Source organism: Littorina saxatilis, linkage group LG4 (genome assembly GCF_037325665.1).
Source record: "Littorina saxatilis isolate snail1 linkage group LG4, US_GU_Lsax_2.0, whole genome shotgun sequence".
Classification (NCBI taxonomy): Eukaryota; Metazoa; Mollusca; class Gastropoda; order Littorinimorpha; family Littorinidae; genus Littorina; species Littorina saxatilis.
The window spans coordinates 29,297,931-29,317,588 of NC_090248.1; the positions used below are offsets into that span (position 1 = coordinate 29,297,931).

General features: G+C 41.7%; 1 protein-coding gene across 1 annotated transcript in view; it reads right to left on the reverse strand.

Annotated features, from left to right (window-relative positions):
* The window catches only part of LOC138964430 (glutamate receptor-interacting protein 1-like), a 70,061-nt gene that overhangs the window by 20,500 nt on the left and 29,903 nt on the right, over positions 1–19,658 (reverse strand). The window contains exon 2 of the mRNA XM_070336385.1: positions 3,677–3,733. Coding sequence (XP_070192486.1) covers positions 3,677–3,733 — 57 coding nt within the window. The remainder of the gene's footprint in view (positions 1–3,676; positions 3,734–19,658) is intronic.

The following is a 19,658-nucleotide window of genomic DNA, read 5'->3' on the forward strand; positions in this document are numbered from 1 at the left end:
TCTCTCTCTCTTTCTCTCTCTCAAATATGATTTTGAAGCGCATTACATAAAGTCGGTATCTGATATCTAAAGTGTTTCGCTATGTTTTCGTCCTGATCTTTAGGATCCGGAGGATTATTTTCTGTTGATGATCTAAGGTAACGGAATTGTTCTTGCATTTTGAGGGAATTTGACAGGTATCGGGGTGTGTGGGGGTGGGATTTGGTGTGGGGTAAATTATCAAAAGGCTTGCACCCTAACACAGCTGACTTGTAATCTAGCCTGAACTACGAAAGCAGCCACACGCATACTCATAGAGGCACGCATGTTTGTGTGACGGTTTGTACGAATAAACATTGAAAATTAGTTTTGAGTTTTGATAAAAACAAACGACATTTCCTTTTAGCACACAGGTGCTCAGCAAATGTGTATTGAAACTCGTTCAATTATCCCAAAATGTCATAACGTTTGGCAATATAATTATTTAACAACAACAAAAAGACTACCGGATTCCGTACATAAAAAAGTCAGGGGCTGTAACAACAATTCGCGGCATTGGACTGTGGGAGGTCGTACACAGCTAACACTGCGACGCGTAACCAAAATCTACGGACACACTTTTTATCAGTTGATGATACGAACACACTTGCATATTGGGGCACTACTAATTGTGTATTTCAGTTATAATGCATCACGTTACCTCAAACTTCGTCTCAAGTTGGAAATGTCCCCCTTGTCCAAAACCCCGCTCCTACCATCCACAACAGGGAGGACATTTCCAACTGGAGACAGAGTTTCATGAAGATCTGTCCAGTAGGTGTCTCTGAATCGCACTACAATCACACAAACACACAGACAAGCACACAGACACACGCACATACACACGACACACATGGGTGAATCAGTTACTTTGTAAAAAGGGGTGTACTTTGAATTCAGAAGTCTAAATTGAGGACGCGAAGCGACTTAGGCTAATCATAAGAATGCGCCCCCCTCCCCCCCCCTCCCCGAAAAAATAATCTGTCGTGAGATACATTACACATTTTGTGCACAGGTTCCTGTTAGCAATGTGTACACAGGTTGGGGTTTATAGTATCGGTCCTCCCCCCCTTCTCAATTTCCCCCTGTCCGCAAACAGGCATCCTCTGCCTCGGGGTCGCATGGACCCATATCTTCTTAGATCAATTGGATATTGTTAAAAAGGTGTTTGGGGAAAGCTCCTTTGAACGGAATCGAGGTAATAATTCATTTCAAAACCAGGTGTTTTTTGTGGCTAAGTGTCTGTTCTACACGAACATTCTATAACTTGTTAATCTGTGTCCGAATAATGAACTGTTAACAAAGTTACTCGTATGAAGGAACTATGAAGCCAAACGCACCAAATGGACACATATCAACTGTGACACACATACACACACACACACGGCGAACACATAAACAAACAGACAAACAAAGCTTCGCAATGCCGTAATGGACACCCACTCTCACTTAGTAGATTCCGACCTTTCTTAAACTATTTATCTGTCACTATTTCTCAAAACTTCGCTTTCTCGCACTCAAGACGACATGCACAGACACAAAGACACACGGGCACACACACGCCCGCCCGCCTGCACTCACTCACACAACAAACAACACACACACACACACACACATGAGGAAGGGATAATCACACATAGTGCGCCAGTGAGGTTAGAATGGTGAGGTGGGGTCTGAGGCTGGTAAGGGATTTGGGGGTAGGACCGACGAGAGGGCACGGATTCGGCGGTTCGCCGTGTCGAGTCAACTTCATATAGATCTGTGTAGGTGATTAACAGCCCCAGCCGATCTGGATCTGTTCAAGTCAAAAGTAAAGTCAAGGATACGAAGAAGTTTACCGAAAAACATCGATCCCAAGGACTCATGTTGTAACTTTTCAAAGCAGTTACATTCAATCAAAGCTCTATCCACATTAAACCGAACGGGAATCGTCGAAGATCCACGCAACTTCACTGCAATGTCGAAAACGAACTCATAATGTCACCGCAGATCTATAGTTGGTTTTGGTTTTGTGTCGCAGCAAAGAAACGAAGCAAATCTCCGGCTTTTATTTCACACTAAAAAAACGTTCATTTAGCGGGTTATTAAAATATATTTCTTTGAGGTTGCAAGGCAATGGCATCGCTGAGATGTACTCCTTCGAACACACGACACAGGTTAGAAATTGACTTCATTTGGGCGCTTTTTACGGCTAAAACAGAGTGAGCTTTTTGACGGGTTTATGGAAAAATCACTTCGGGGGCAGGTCTAAAATCCTGTGTACAGTGCCAAATCATACATCATTCAAAAGAGCAAAGTATGTTCTTTATTCTAACATATGGGCTAGGGTAAGTCATAGATATAAGTATCTGTCTATTATATCTGTAGGCAAGTGTATTCCATTCCTTCGATAGTCTCGTCATCTACACTTGCGTGAAAAATGCAATTTTGAGTCTGTTTTGCATAAAAGACCTGCGAGATTTGTAGAAGTCAAAACAACAACTTACAGTCCAGCCTCTCAAATTTCGTTCCATGCAATTTGTTTGTCTGTACGTATAGACTGAGGGGTGCCCCGAAATGATTTGTAATCACAACATTCACAGACTTCAAGTGCGTTTTAGATATATACTTGGGTGACTAAAACTGTCGTACCTACCAAAGGCCGCTTCGCGTAAGAAAATGACTACCAGAGTCGCAAGGCTCGGGATTTTTTTTTACAAGAAATTTATATTTCGTTGTTCTAGTCCGAATGAATATGAAGATATGGCGAGTTGAAAACGCCGATTCTTTCGCCAGAAACACGTCTGTTTCCATACCGGAAAGAAGGAATGGACTGAGCTACTAGAAGCACGGCGCCGTGCGTACAATCGATCGAATGATGTTATTCACACAATACCATTTGGCGATCTCTAAAAAATCATTTAAAAACGAACTAGTTGACATGTAATGAAACTATTTACTGAAATCAAGAAGTATCTTAGTTCTAGCCGTGCATATGACACACCCTTTCGCGAAAGCACACTGAACCGTGCGTATACGCATTCGCACCCGCAAACCACCAACCCAGGCGGGTTATCCAGATCCAGATCTAGATCCAGATCCAAGGGAAGTAACTCAGTGAGTATAAACATGAGCAAGAACCGCAACTCAAACACACTCGTAACACCTTAATCTAAACAGGTCCATGTATTCAGAAAACCAACTTTAAATAGGAAAGGGAAAGAAAGGGGGGAAAGGTGAAAAGGTCATCAATATGTTAAACTTGGCTGTTATCTCATTCAGTTTAAACTTCAAGCTAATGAGAAATTTGATTCCAAGAAAGAAAAGTTACAAGCTCTGCATAAATTATTAAAAGGGAAGTACATGTATTGATGGTAAAATTTTTAAAAAAAAAAAACCGGGAGGGAAAAAGAAGGGAGAAAAAGTAAAGGGAAAAAAAAAGAAAAGAAAAAGAAGAAATATCCTTGAGCAAAATCCCATCATTCAACTGTTCATGAATACAAACTCTTTGTCTCACCTCGACTTGCTTTTTCCCCTGTGTACATCACTCAAACAAAGCACTCTTATGCAAAAACACCCCTCTCCTGTATGCCCACACCACTCCCTCAGTCACACCTGTTGCTCTTCCTCACTAAATATATATAAATCCTTTGTCTTTCTAACACTCTTTATCTCTCACCTTCTATATCATGGATGCTGACAGATGCCTCCGAAGGTAGCCGGAAATTTATTGGTTCTGGAAAAAAAGCCAAAACAAAATTCAATGATCCCAACAGTGCTTAACCATGCCATGTTTAAATGCAAAAACACCAAACAGCTCAAGCACAAACGTAAATGCTGGTGCAAGGGCCCAGATCCAGTAGATTTTCGTCACTCCTAATTTTACAATGGGTAAGCAATATCGAACGGCAGAATAAGATCTGGCGATGTATGGTTTATTTTTTTCACCCATACTTCAGCAGGTAATATTTATCTACATGTACTGGCGTGAATTCTAATGGCTGTAAGTTCCTAAAAAAAAAAAGCATTTAGGAATGTGGGGTTTCCACATAAAAGCAGCATGTGCAGTGCTTACACAGTATCAACTTTACGATGCCAAAAGCTCAGATTTGAACACTTGCATAGATTCTGAACACCAAAAACGAATAAATGGTCCAGTCACAGTTGAGGCCAGTCTGGTTCGTTAGTAACTGGACAAACTGAAAGACAGCCAAAGCAAATTAACCACAATTCTGCTGCATTCCGTCTGCTCCTGCCAAAGGCCTTGAGGGTGCATGGCGCAAGAGAATCTGCATGTTCTGGTTCTTATCACAACAGGTAATACTTGCATTTTCTCGTGTTTTTATCCCTCTTTATCTACGGAGCACATGCTCCTGCCTTCTAAAGAATGTGGCAGATAGGATTAGGTAAACATACACACACACACACACACACACACACACACACACGCACAGGTATACACACACACACACACACAGGTATACACACACACACACACACACACACACACACACACACACACACACACACACACACACACGCTGAGTGTGACAGAAAACAGTTGTGTTGGCAACGCGGGTGCCAAGAGCTCTCGCCCTCTTCTTTTTTTTATCTGTCTGTCTGTCCCTCCATTTCCTGGGGCCATGAAGATGTGCAATAATCTTATCATGGTAAACAGAGAGTGAGAGAAAGGGAGAGAGAAAGGGAGAGAGAGAGAGATTGAGAGAGAGAACTCGAACACTTTATTACTGAGGGATGATAGAATTAGGTCCATATGGTCCTTTCTTACAGCTAGTCCCTACTATAATACACACATGAAACGAAGAACAAGTATGAAGAATCATGTATGGAAAAGTATAAAAATGGTGCCTGTTAATGGAAGCATACTATACACTCTCTCTTTCGCGCATCCTCACACACACTCGCACAAAATGTACACCGACTTAGTCGTTAGAGAGATGTTTTCGGAGCTGTCTTTTAAAAGAAGATAATGACTGCCATGACTTGAGCGAGAGAGAGAGAGAGAGAGAGAGAGAGAGAGAGAGAGAGAGAGAGAGAGAGAGAGAGAGAGAGAGAGAGAGAGAGAGAGAGAGAGAGGGAGGAATACACACACACACACACACACTCTCTCTCTCTCTCTCTCTCTCTCTCTCTCTCTCTCTCACACACACATAATATTTTTATTAATGACATAGTTGATAGCTTAAAAGACTGTGACTCCCCAACTGTGGATGAGGCTGGACTCGTTCCGGTGCCATGTCTAATGTATGCTGACGACATTGTTATTCTCTCAACTACAAAGAAAGGATTACACGACAAACTCAACAGCCTCCATGAATACTGCAATAAATGGGGATTACAAATGAATCGCGAAAAACCAAAGGTGATAGTTTTCTCCAAGCACGAACCCATACTCCCCCTCTTCTTCAAAATTGGCTATGCCATAATCAATACTACAGACAACTATAAATATCTTGGCATCATATTCAATAAACGCGGAGACATGAAAATGGCACAGAACCATCTCTCCCGGCAAGGGAGCAAAGCTCTGCACTCGCTCAAACGAGCAGTACGAACAAAGAACATAAGTGTCCCAGTAATGGCGAAACTCTTTGATACACTAGTTGCACCTATTCTGACCTTTGGCTCTGAAATTTGGCTCCCTTACTGCAAAGATATAAACCTAAAGGACACGCAGAACCTTGAGAATAATCTCCTTGAAAAATGTATAACGACTGTCCTTCTGCATGAAAACGTACACATGAAATTCTGCAAGCAACTTTTGGGAGTACACAGAAAATCAATGAATTTCCCAGTACTGGCTGAATTGGGCAGATTTCCGATCAGCACAAAAATATTGGGACAGATCATATCATTTTGGTTACACATCATGGAATCTGACCAACATGGGATTCTTAGGCAAACTTACTCAAGCCTTCTCTCACAAGAACACAAAGAGGAAAATAAATGGCTCCGTTATTTGTACGCGAGTTCCTGACTTCCTCAGGCTTCAAACACGTGTGGCAAAACCAAAGCACAATACACCCGGCAAGACTGAAACACTCGCTAACAAAACATGTAGAAACTCAATTTGTCAGGCCCCGGAGGACAAAAAAAGAAGGAAACTCCTCCAAACTACAGTTTTACAAGGGAGTGTCACACGACTACTCTCTACAACCCTATCTTTTGCTAACACAAGAACACAGACAGGCTATGAGCAAACTACGTATAAGTGCCCATGACTTAGAAATCGAAAAGGGCAGATACACGGGAACACCAAGGGAGGAAAGACTATGCAGAAACTGTGGAGTGGTGGAGGATGAACTTCACTTCCTTGATTCGTGTACAATGTATGCTCATCTCAGGCAACAGTTATTACCGAATACTTCCACCGGCAGTGATGAAATAAGAGTCAGTTCTTTGTTTACTGACAGCGACATCCAAAGGCAATTGGCAAAATATGTGTACGATTGTTTTTAACTACGCAGAAATCACACTTTTGGAAAGCAGTATTAAAATATTGGCTGGATAATAACCACTACGATCGTGGGACAATCGGGCCGATTTTATTATGGAATAATGCATGCATAACGTATAGTGGCAAAGTTTTATTTTTTGAGAGTTGGATACAACGAGGTGTATTGGTATTAACTGACATTGTACGTTCGGGAGATATTATCATATCAAGATATATGTGATTTGATTGGATATTCGCCAAACCGAATTCTTGAATATAATGTTGTAAAAGCTGCTGTGTCATTATTTATGAGGAAAAATGCTGTAAATATGACTGATGATGTTTGTATTACCTTACCACTGTTTAACGGCAAAAATGTGTTAAGTGCCAGCGAATACAGGAAAGAGATTATTAATATGAAAACAGATGTACCATGTTCCGGAGGATTTTGGAAGAGAAAGTTTAATGTAGAAATTGATGAACGATCCTGGATAGTTGCCTATCAGTCAACACAAGAGACTAGATTAAGAGTTTTACACTGGAAAATTATGCACAACATTTATCCGACCAACATTCTCCTGTGTAAAATGAAAGTAACGGAAACTAATAAATGTAATTACTGCTGTGATGTAACTGATTTCATTGAACACTTCTTTTTTGAATGCCCGGTTGTATACAAATTCTGGAAGTTTATTGAAGAATTTATTTTTCGTACTTTAGAAATTAAGATTATTTTGAATGTTAGTGATGTTTTATTTGGTATGCATTTTGTAATGGTGAGAAAGGCAACTATGTATAAATTGAACCACATTATCTTAATCGGAAAGATGTGCGTTAGTATATATAAAAAAAACAAATTCGTTTTTACCGTTGGAAAGTATTTTTAATAGGCAGTTACAGATAAGAAGCATTTTTGTGTGAGTGTTCGAAGAACAAAACGTTAAAAAAGTTAGCTTGCTGTTCTCGATAAGTTGTATTTAATTCATTGTATGAGATATTGTTAATTGTTGTTATTTATGTGAATAAAATTGTTTGAAAAAAAAGAAAAAAAAAAAAAAACCCCTAAAACTACGCAGATGCAATGCGTCTTCCGACTGTCCTCAATAACTTATGCTCATCTTCAGGTCCTCTTTGTTCACCCTGTTCCACTTGGTTTTGTATTACATGTATGTTATGTTATATTGCTGTTTTTCCTGTACTTATGTATCTTGTATGTGTCAATAGGCTCTGTGCTTTAATGACAATAAATTCTGATTCTGATTCACACACACACACACACACACACACTTAATCACAAAGGAGACGCCGGGGGAGAGATCAGAGTGTACAACGTCAACACGGGGCTATAGCCAACAAAATAAATAATCTCTCAAAATTACTTTTCCGTCTGCGCCGGGCGTAGCAGCCGCAAAGCTGAAGCTTCTTCTTTTCCCCCATCACAGACGGTGCCACACACACATCAGTCTGACGTCGGTTGGCGTCAGCTTATTCCAACGATTTAGGACGCACTGACACTGACGTTGTGATGTTTTCCTTTTTTTTCTCTCTCTCTCTTTTCCCACTCGTCTGTAGATTTTTGTCTTTCTCTCCGAGTCTCTCTCCTTATTTTCCTTCCTTCCTTCACCTGCACGGTACGTACTGGTTCAGTTCTTCACAAGCCCGCGGTGCTGCCAGATGATGCAATGTCAAGCATATCGTGCATGTCCACATGCGTGCACACGTACAGAATGCAAGAGCTGTAGACAAGACGTATTGCTCTTTTCAGACACGTTGTGATGTGTCTTTGTCAGCTGTGATCTTCCGACATATTCTTTTCCCACTCAACCTCAGGCTCCTTCCTATCAGGTTAAAGACTCAGTCCGGTCCAGACACAGAGGCACTGACTTGCAGATGTACACTAAAGGTATAATAAAATCGTTCAGGTTATCAAGCCCTCGACATTGTGGCACTGGCTTGTAGACACTAAATGTATCACAACATCCATCAGGTTATCAAGTCTTAGACACAGCGGAGGCACTGACTTGCAGACACTAAATGTATCACAAAATATATCAGGTTATCAAGCCCTCGACATTGTGGCACCGACTTGCAGACACTGACAAAAGGGTATCACAAAATCCATCAGGTTATCAAGCCCTCGACATTGTGGCACTGACTTGCAGACACTAAAGCCAGTAAAGGTATCACAAAATCTATCAGGTTATCAAGCCCTCGACATTGTGGCACTGACTTGCAGACACTAAAGGTATCACAAAATCCATCAGGTTATCAAGTCATAGACACAGTGGCACTAACTTGCAGACACAAAAGGTATCACAAAATCTATCAGGTTATCAAGCCCTGGACACAGTGGCAACTGCAGGAATCGAAAGACATCAAAACAAAATCCATACAGCGCGACACGGTATCCTGCGACATGCATGCACTCAGTTGATGAAGCAGCGAGGTCGCCGTGTATTCACAATACATCAAACACACCCGGGCACTGCGTCAGTGTACACCCGACTCGCCAGCAAGCCACCAAGCGCAATAGATGCAGCTCCAAGATAAATGATCTAGTGCCCGACGACCTTTCGAGTGTTATACTTCAAATGTCGGTCACTCAGAGACACAATAGGTATAATCAAAACAAAATCCACACAACGCGGAAACCTGAGGATGCATGTACTCGGTAAAGCAGCCAGCTGGGTGAACAAAAATACACTGCGGGTACACTTCACGAGCGACTAAAACAATAACAATTCACAAATACCCGGGCATTGTGTAAAAATATATATATTCACAACTCGCGAGAGACAAAGTGCCACGGATCTATCTCCAAGATAAATGCACTACTCTGGAACGACCTTTCTGGTTTTATATCACTTCACATGTCGGTCACTCAGATCAGATGCGCTGCAGAATGCCGGTGCCATAATCAATACCACACCTGACAAAGACAATGGGGAGACAGCTATGGAGTTCACATTGGGGTGAGGGCATGCATAGCTGTACATCATGCCGCTGCAACTATGTTGCACGTGCTTCACAGTAAACATTATACGTAATATGGGTTCGGAGCTATCTATATATCCAGATCGACCTTGCCACACTGATATTTCACCTGCAAAATTATCTTTTAATCCATTCCCTTTTTTTCTTTTATTGTAATTTTTTTTAATGGGGGGGGGGGGGGGGGGGGCTATTGCCTCACTCATATTTTACTTGCAGATTTTTTATGTTTATTTTTGAGGGGGATGGGTCCTACATATCTAGATCACGGTTACCACTCTGATATTTCACCTGCAGAATATTTTGTCTCTCTCTTGCTGATGTTCTCCTGGCTCCGCACATGGTCCACACCCGTAACAAAAACAAGGACAGACTACTATTATCGCAACACGAACAGACTAGAATTATCATAACACGATACTGCACTGGCAAAGATTGCATCCAGAACTAAGAATCTTGTTCTGGCTCAAATCAGGTCATGTACTTTCTGACACAAAACATGCAAAGACTCAAAGAGAACTTGCTGCTGCTGAAGATCCAACAATGAAACGTATACTGAGAATGAAATAAACCCGCAACCTTCGAGTATACTCTCGTTTAAAAAAATAAAATAAACAATAAAAAATTGCTCCCACAAGTCTATCACGCGACAAAATTGTTTATTTTATTTTTGTTTCTCCCATTCCGAACATTTCACGCTGAAATAGATGGATTAACAGTTCGATCTTAACATTTAAGTACAGCGTTTTGGAGTGAGTGTTTACCGTCAGAGACTCAAACAAAAAGTTCGCTTCTACAGTTCCATCACGCTGCGTTGTAACGTTTCTTCAAATGCGAACACTTCACGGGGAATACTTTGCTAAATTTGAAAAAAAAATCTTTACATCCAAAAACAATTCGTAACAGCTTTTATATTTTATTTCTTGTAATCTTTCAATGTCCTTTACATGTTAAGAGGCCTGCTTGGATTTAAGGAATTATTTTCGACCTTCAGACTGAACAATTTTTAGACCGAAATTGGTTCAAAACTGCTGCTAGTTCACCACTGCGGTGCTTCCACAGAAAACGCTGAATTTACTATTCCCAAAGGCTACAATGCCTCGCACATTTTAGACCACTTTAGCCAGGACCATCACAGCATCAAGTATGGCCTTCATGGAAAACTCAGAGATGCGATGGTGAGCCACTCAAGCAATCATCTATCCGAGGGCAACTTGTTGCGCCCCATGAGGTCAAGTAGCAGGGGCGATAAACGGAGGTCAGCGGCAATTACCGTGTCCACGTTTCCATTAAGGAACGCATTCTGCACATCGGTAAAGTTGTACTACACCCAAACAAAATAATGTTCTGTTTGAGTTAAAAAAAATTTTTTTTAAAAAAGGCTTCTACGACTCCTCCGCGTCAAATCAAAATACTTCTTGTTTTCTCGCGTCGAACATTTCTCGCTGAAAATAGGTCGAATGTACAATTCTTTACACCCAAGCACAACCATTCCAGCTGAAAACCACGTAATAGTTCAAAACTGCTGCCGGTTCACCCACACCATCCATTGCAGACTTTCTATTCTCGAAGGCCACGATGCCCTGTACATTTATATCACTCCAACCAGGACTGCCAACACGTACATGGCCTTCAAGGGGTCGGCTCTGAGTTGCGACGGTGAGCTGGTACATGGCGTTCAAGGGGTCGGCTCTGAGTTGTGACGGTGAGCTGCTCGAGCAATCATCTATCCAATGGTAACTTGTCGCGCCCCATGAGGTCAAGTGGTAGGGGAGATAAAGGGAGGTCAAGAGCAATTACCGTGTCCACAGTTCCGCTATCGCTGCTGGGTGCCCGCATGATAGAACTCTGCGGGTGCCAGCGACACAGACATGCATGAGTGCCAAGGACTACTAACTAGTAGTCCTTGATGAGTGCATATATTTGACCTGATACAGTAAAAAAAAACAAAAAAAAACCAGTTTTAAGATCCCCTTTTTTCAAGATGTCATCACATTTAAGACTTTGGTGTTTTTTTCCTCAGAAATCCAACAGTCAGACTGCAAACTTTCCACACACAAAATCAAGACAGAACGAAAAGTTCTAATAAAACTTTTTTCAAGATGTCATCACATTTAAGACTTAGGTGTTTTTTTCCTCAGAAATCCAACACAGTCAGACTGCAAACTTTCCACACACAAAATCAAGACAGAACGAAAAGTTCTAATAAAACTTTCGTATTACCTGTTAGGCCCCTCCCCCCCCCCCCCCCCCCCCCCCAAGATCCTCTGCTCATAAAGCCTGTAAAGTATTGGCCTCCATTATATGACCCCTCCCCCCATCCTCCCCTACTTTCTAGAAAATGAGGTCATAGAAGAAGGGGGACAAGCACAAAACGTAACAGTTACTCAGTCTTCATTGCACGCTCGCCTGTGTTGTGCTTACGCGAGAGCCTGCTTTCAATGTTTGTGCGTGTACGTGTGTTGGGCCTGCCTGCATGTCTCTCTGTGTATTTGTGACTATGTGAAACTGTCTGTGTCAGTATTTGTACCCCATCCTCCACCCTCCTAGGTTACCGACCTGCAACCCTTCTTCAGTCAGTTTTGCTCCAGTCTGTACTTCGCCCACCAGAAATACGAACGCCGGGGCAACATCATGTCACCTTTCTTTCTTTATTTGGTGTTTAACGTCGTTTTCAACCGTTCAAGGTTATAACGCGACGGGGAAAGGGGGGAGATGGGATAGAGCCACTTGTTAATTGTTTCTTGTTCACAAAAGCACTAAGGCCTAAAAAAAAAATAGGTGTGGTTACGGTAACCCGACCTACCCTATTTTTAGGGGCCGATCCTATAACTTTTTATTACATTTGTCACAAAAAAAACACACAAAAAAACAAACCGAGTGCAGAAAACGCAATGAAAGCGAAAGCGCCCGAGTCGCACACTTATTTCCCTGTCAAGTACCGTACTTTCCGGGTCATAAGGCGCGACTTTTTTCCTCGAGTTCGACCCCTGCGTCTTGTATAACGAAGCGCCTAATCCGTGTATGAAATACGAAAAAAATCAAAGAGACCGCTTGAGTACCAGTCAAACAACTTGTGATAATGCATGTTTCAGCTACTAGGTACTGCCCTGCCTTTGATGTGGCCGCACACACAGATTTCCACCCTGTTAAACTCGGTCACTGACCGGTCACTGACCCCGATGTAGGAAGTGTTTCCTCTCTCAGATATGACAGGGGAACCACCTCTCATGGCAAAAACTGGGTCATTTTGGTGCGCCCTATTGGCCCCCTGCGTCCAATGGGTGACTGGATTACAATTTTTTTTTTAAAAGAAGGGGGTGCGTCTTAGATAACAAAGCGCCTTGTCACCCGGAAAGTACGGTAGGTTTAATTTGTACACATTAGAAAAAAAAAGTTAAAAAAAAAAAAGTGATTGCCTACCTACCTACCCTATTTTTTTGGATATGTTACCGTAACCACACCTATTTTTTTTTTGGCCTAATAAAAAAAATTGCTCCAGGGGCTTGCAACGTAGTACAATATATGACCTTACTGGGAGAATGCAAGTTTCCAGTACAAAGGACCTAACATTTCTTACATACTGCTTGACTAAAATCTTTACAAACATTGACTATATTCTATACAAGAAACACTTAGCAAGGGTAAAAGGAGAAACAGAATCCGTTAGTCGCCTCTTACGACATGCTGGGGAGCATCGGGTAAATTCTTCCCCCTAACCCGCGGGGGGTATCATGTCACCTCTTTCAAAGACATCTGAAACTAAAGCCGCACACGCTAAACCTGTTACACTGGGCGTAGAAAACCTGTGTCACAACATAAACCCAAAGCACAACATTTTCAAAGACAGCAAAGCTGAGTTCTACACCTGGACAGCCTGGTAATTGCTTCACCTGCTTCTCTCTGCCCCGTTAACAGCTGGCATATGAAGTTGGGTCTCTAGCTAAGCCAGGTACCGCCATTCTGCCAGACTCTTTTTTCTTCAGTCATTTCTGGCATTCTCTCTTCTCAACTGCAATCTTTTCCCACGGCTGTTAAAGGCACAGTCCTCCCTCCCGTGAAAACAGTTGGGCTCACAAACTCCAATCTTCTTCTTGTCGTTCGCTGTTAGATCGTCAGTCCGGACTGCAGGGCGAAACGTGCTGTCCTCTCCAAGTCCTCTTTGGGGCCGTATAGCTTCTTTTGTAGCGCTGTCTCCTCTGGCCAGATGGTGTCTCCTCTGGCCAGATGGTGTCCCTCAGAGCACTGTGGTATGGACAAGCCTGCAGGATGTGCTCTGACCAGGCTTCAAACTGGTATAGGTCATTTCTTTACTTGGACACATACCAAAAATCAACACTGTTTGATACTTTTTTTATGACTAATTCATCAAACGATTCTCACTCTGCACAGGCTGCTGCAGTCAGGTTGTTGATTTGTAGTATGTGTCCAGGTTGAGAGATGTTCTTATCTGAAGTTAACCCCAGATCAGAGATGGTGAGCCGATCTATTTTCACGGGAATGACTTTGCCTTTTAAAGCTTATTGCTTGAATTGAAACGTTACTTTTTTTCCCCCTCCGTCTCGACACGGGCATACGTTATACAACTTTCACTCTGTTCTCACTTCTATAATCATTACTTGTTACCTGGCGTAGGAAACTCAGCCAGGTTAACCCGCCCACCCAGGCCTGATACACAAGTGATGAAAAGGGTGTGTGTGTGGGGGGGGGGGGGGGGGGATTTCAAGCCACGACAACAAGTTTCGATCTTTCGAAAATAAATTGAAAGGTCGACTACGGTGTCGACAGGGTTGATCTAAAATCACCAGTTCTACAATGTCCAGGAGTCAAAAGTCACAGTAAATGATTAATCAATCTTTTTTTTAGTCTGACCATAGGTCAAGGGATATCTATGGTCTGACCTAGAATGCAAGGTGAAAGAAAAATCTTCTCTCGCGGTAACCAAAGATCTTCTACTGCTACGCAGTAGCAGATCTTTGCACTAACTAGCTCAATCAATTATCCCATTACGAGATCAATCAAGGGAAAAAAAGTTTCTAAGGATGGAAGAAAGGAAGGAAGGAAGGAAGGAAGGAAGGAAGGAAGGAAGGAAGGAAGGAAGGAAGGCAGGCAGGAAGGAAACTCAAAAGTGAAGAGCCTTTGACTTTAAACATCCGGCCACACAAAAGCACGGTATCACCGCTAACGTCCTGCTGGCATACCATGGCCAATTCCTTTGTTACCGGAGTCTAGCAGTATCGGTACTCGGTCCCAAAACAGTACTCACTGCTCCTGAGGGGTGCTAAAAGCCCCCAGCAAACGCAGCGTAGCGGTGGAATAGCTCTGGCTTTTACCTTAGCCATGTTCCTCCAGCAAAAGAAAACTGGAACCAGACTGAGAGCCGCGTGAAAAAGTGGCATTCCGCATACATCTTTTCTAGCATCTCTTCCACCAATCTTCTTGTCAGAGAAGTCTTTTCTATTCTGCTTCGGCTTTCAACACAGCGTCCTACAAAAGTCATTGTTTGGTTCGTTGCTGTTGCTGAAACGAATTACCTGTGTGCAAAAGCTTCGGTTTGCTGGGGATAGTTTAGATACAGTGGTACCTCCATGCAACACCGGCCGGCGCTCCACAAATCTGAAAGATGTTTGTCTTTAAAAGGGAGTTTGTTTGTTTGTTTGCTTAACGCCCAGCCGACCACGAAGGGCCATATCAGGGCGGTGCTGCTTTGACATATAACGTGCGCCACACACAAGACAGAAGTCGCAGCACAGGCTTCATGTCTCACCCAGTCACATTATTCTGACACCGGACCAACCAGTCCTAGCACTAACCCCATAATGCCAGACGCCAGGCGGAGCAGCCACTAGATTGCCAATTTTAAAGTCTTAGGTATGACCCGGCCGGGGTTCGAACCCACGACCTCCCGATCACGGGGCGGACGCCTTACCACTAGCCCAACCGTGCCGGTTCTCGGTGTGGTATGGGTAACATAGATCTATGATCACTGAATGAGGCAACACTCTATCCGTTGTGGCCGAGGCAAGCGATAAGCTATTCAAAGCAAATTTGACTTCCATACGCCAATCTTCATCACAAAGAACTTTTCAAAATTAAAGTGTTTTGTAGAAATGCCCGTTATCCAGGTCAACTTTCTAGACTAATTAAAGACAAAGGGAAGCAGCTACAGATGTGCACTGCATAGAACATATCTATATATATTCGCACTATAACCAAGAGAATTTTACAGTGTCAGAAAATGGATCGGGAATATAATTAATAACTGAAACCTGAAACTTCGCAGCCAACACCCCTGTTGCGTTCGTAAGCAATACATCACTGAAACCACACTGGTAGGAAATCCTCGCTCATACTTTTCTTCCATTTCCCTTCAGCACATACGATTCATGCAACATGATCTTTGGCAATGTGCAAGCGCTGAGGCTTCTACGCTAAATAATATAATAAAATAAAATATTTATATAATTATAATAAAAAAAATAGAAACCGGAACGGCATATGCGCCTGTCTATCAAAGCTTCTTCATCCAGTAATTCAGCAGTAGTGTTGAACCCCTCGCTCCTCCCCACTACCATCATCGCCGCCACCCAGCCCCCCCCCCCCCCCCGTCCCTCCCTTCATAAATACATGTATACATTATATACCTTTTTTCTTTGTCAACGAAAGGTTCCTACACTCTGGGACTAGCATATGGCACGGCGGGAGTTAGACTGGAACCGAAGTGTAGTGCTCATGTACTCTCAGTTTAGTTGGCAAACACAGATAATGGGAATTGCACTATGCCGTAACACTTAACAGCACACTGTGCATGTTATTACACCTGGTGTAAAGAAAATAAATGTAAACGACGAAGCTGCCAATAATGAAGAGTGTTGCTGCGAAGTACTTAGCTTTTACTCCCCCGCTCACTGTTCCATGTCATGTAAACTTGGTGGTGTAGTACCCTCTGATGCCAAGATAATGACATTAAAATAATTGTGTAAAGAGTCAGGGGTATAAAAGCATAATTTACGTTGTTATCAAGGAGGTATGGCCATGAACAAAGCTCATAATAAGGAGGTGGGAAGCTTAACTGCTTTTCATTACAATGTTACTGACTTGGGAGTGTAAATCACACAGAAACACTTCTTTTTTACATTTAGTCAAGTTTTGACTAAATGTTTTAACATAGAGGGCGAATCGAGACGAGGGTCGTGGTGTGTGTGTGTGTGTGTGTGTGTGTGTGTGTGTGTGTGTGTCTGTCTGTCTGTGTGTGTGTGTAGAGCGATTCAGACTAAACTACTGGACCGATCTTTATGAAATTTGGCATGAGAGTTCCTGGGTATGAAATCCCCGAACGTTTTTTTCATTTTTTTGATAAATGTCTTTGATGACGTCATATCCGGCTTTTCGTGAAAGTTGAGGCGGCACTGTCACGCCCTCATTTTTCAACCAAATTGGTTGAAATTTTCGTCAAGTACTCTTCGACGAAGCCCGGGGTTTGGTATTGCATTTCAGCTTGGTGGCTTAAAAATTAATTAATGACTTTGGTCATTAAAAATCTGAAAATTGTAAAAAAAAATAAAAATTTATAAAACGATCCAAATTTACGTTTATCTTATTCTCCATCACTTGCTGATTCCAAAACCATATAAATATGTTATATTCGCATTAAAAACAAGCTCTGAAAATTAAATATATAAAAATTATTATCAATTTTTTTTCTCCCGAAATCAATTTAAAAACACTTTCATCTTATTCCTTGTCGGTTCCTGATTCCAAAAATATATAGATATGATATGTTTGGATTAAAAACACGCTCAGAAAGTTAAAACGAAGAGAGGTACAGAAAAGCGTGCTATCCTTCTCAGCGCAACGAATACCCCGCTCTTCTTGTCCATTCCACGTGCACTGCCTCTGCCACGGGCGGTGGAGTGACGATGCTACGAGTATACGGTCTTGCTGCGTTGCGTTGCGTTCAGTTTCATTCTGTGAGTTCGACAGCTACTTGACTAAATATTGTATTTTCGCCTTACGCGACTTGTTATATTTAGTCAAGTTTTGACTAAATATTTTAACATCGAGGGGGAATCGAAACGAGGGTCGTGGTGTATGTGCGTGTGTGCGTGTGTGTGTGTGTGTGTGTGTGTGTGTGTAGAGCGATTCAGACTAAACTACTGGACCGATCTTTATGAAATTTGACATGAGAGTTCCTGGGTATGAAATCCCCGAACGTTTTTTTCATTTTTTTGATAAATGTCTTTGATGACGTCATATCCGGCTTTTCGTGAAAGTTGAGGCGGCACTGTCACGCCCTCATTTTTCAACCAAATTGGTTGAAATTTTGGTCAAGTAATCTTCGACAAAGCCCGGACTTCGGTATTGCATTTCAGCTTGGTGGCTTAAAAATTAATTAATGACTTTGGTCATTAAAAATCTGAAAATTGTAAAAAAAAAATAAAAATGTATAAAACGATCCAAATTTACGTTTATCTTATTCTCCATCATTTGCTGATTCCCAAAACATATAAATATGTTATATTCGGATTAAAAACAAGCTCTGAAAATTAAATATATAAAAATTATTATCAAAATTAAATTGTCCAAATCAATTTAAAAACACTTTCATCTTATTCCTTGTCGGTTCCTGATTCCCAAAACATATAGATATGATATGTTTGGATTAAAAACACGCTCAGAAAGTTAAAACAAAGAGAGGTACAGAAAAGCGTGCTATCCTTCTTAGCGCAACTACTATCCCGCTCTTCTTGTCAATTTCACTGCCTTTGCCATGAGCGGTGGACTGACGATGCTACGAGTATACGGTCTTGCTGAAAAATGGCATTGCGTTCAGTTTCATTCTGTGAGTTCGACAGCTACTTGACTAAATATTGTATTTTCGCCTTACGCGACTTGTTTACATTTAGTCAAGTTTTGACTAAATGTTTTAACATAGAGGGTGAATCGAGACGAGGGTCGTGGTGTGTGTGTGTGTGTGTGTGTGTGTGTGTGTGTGTGTGTGTGTGTGTGTGTGTGTGTGTGTGTGTGTGTGTGTGTGTGTGTGTGTGTGTGTGTGTGTGTGTGTGTCTGTCTGTGCGTGTGTGTGTAGAGCGATTCAGAGTAAACTACTGGACCGATCTTTATGAAATTTTACATGCGAGTTCCTGGGTATGATATCCCCAGATGTTTTTTTCTTTTTTTCGATAAATGTCTTTTATGACGTCATATCCGGCTTTTTGTAAAAGTTGAGGCGGCACTGTCGCACCTTCATTTTTTCAATCAAATTGATTGAAATTTTGGCCAAGCAATCTTCGACGAAGGCCGGACTTTGGTATTGCATTTCAGCTTAGAGGCTTAAAAATTAATTAATGACTTTGGTCATTAAAAATCTGAAAATTGTAATTAAAATTATTTTTTATAAAATGATCCAAAATTACTTTTATTTTATTCTTTATCATGTTCTGATTCAAAAAACATATACATATGTTATATTCGGATTAAAAACAAGCTCTGAAAATTAAAAATATAAAAATTATGATTAAAATTACATTTCCGAAATCGTTTTAAAAACAATTTCATCTTATTCCTTGTCGGTTCCTGATTCCAAAAACATATAGATATGATATGTTTGGATTAAAAACACGCTCAGAAAGTTAAAACGAAGAGAGGTACAGTGAAGCGTGCTATGCAGCACAGTGCAACCGCTACCGCGCTAAACAGGCTCGTCACTTTCATTGCCTTTTGCACAAGCGGCGGACTACGGTCATTGTGAAAAAATGCAGTGCGTTCAGTTTCATTCTGTGAGTTCCACAGTTTGACTAAATGTAGTAATTTCGCCTTACGCGATTTTTTTCTTTCTTTTTTTTTTTTCTTTTTTGGGGGGGGGGGAGGGAGGGGTGGGGGTTGTTCGAAGCCTTTATCAGGAACCACGAACAGTTGAACACAAATTTGGAAAAGGTGTTTCTTTTCATTTCGCGTGGCGTATTACTGATTGTTTATGTTGAATGCTGTGTGAGTAGTCTAGAATGTCGTTAATGGCCAGTCATATGTATAGAGAGTTCGCAACTCTCGAATTTTTAGCAAGAGGTATACATACCCTTTGGGTGTTTTTATCACCAACAGGACGGCATCTCTGAATATTTTTAGGTTGTGAAACACTGCCAGTCCTATCCTACGGCTCCGTCACAGTCCCCACCCTCCAAGCACAACACAGTCCCCCAAACTCCGTGTCACC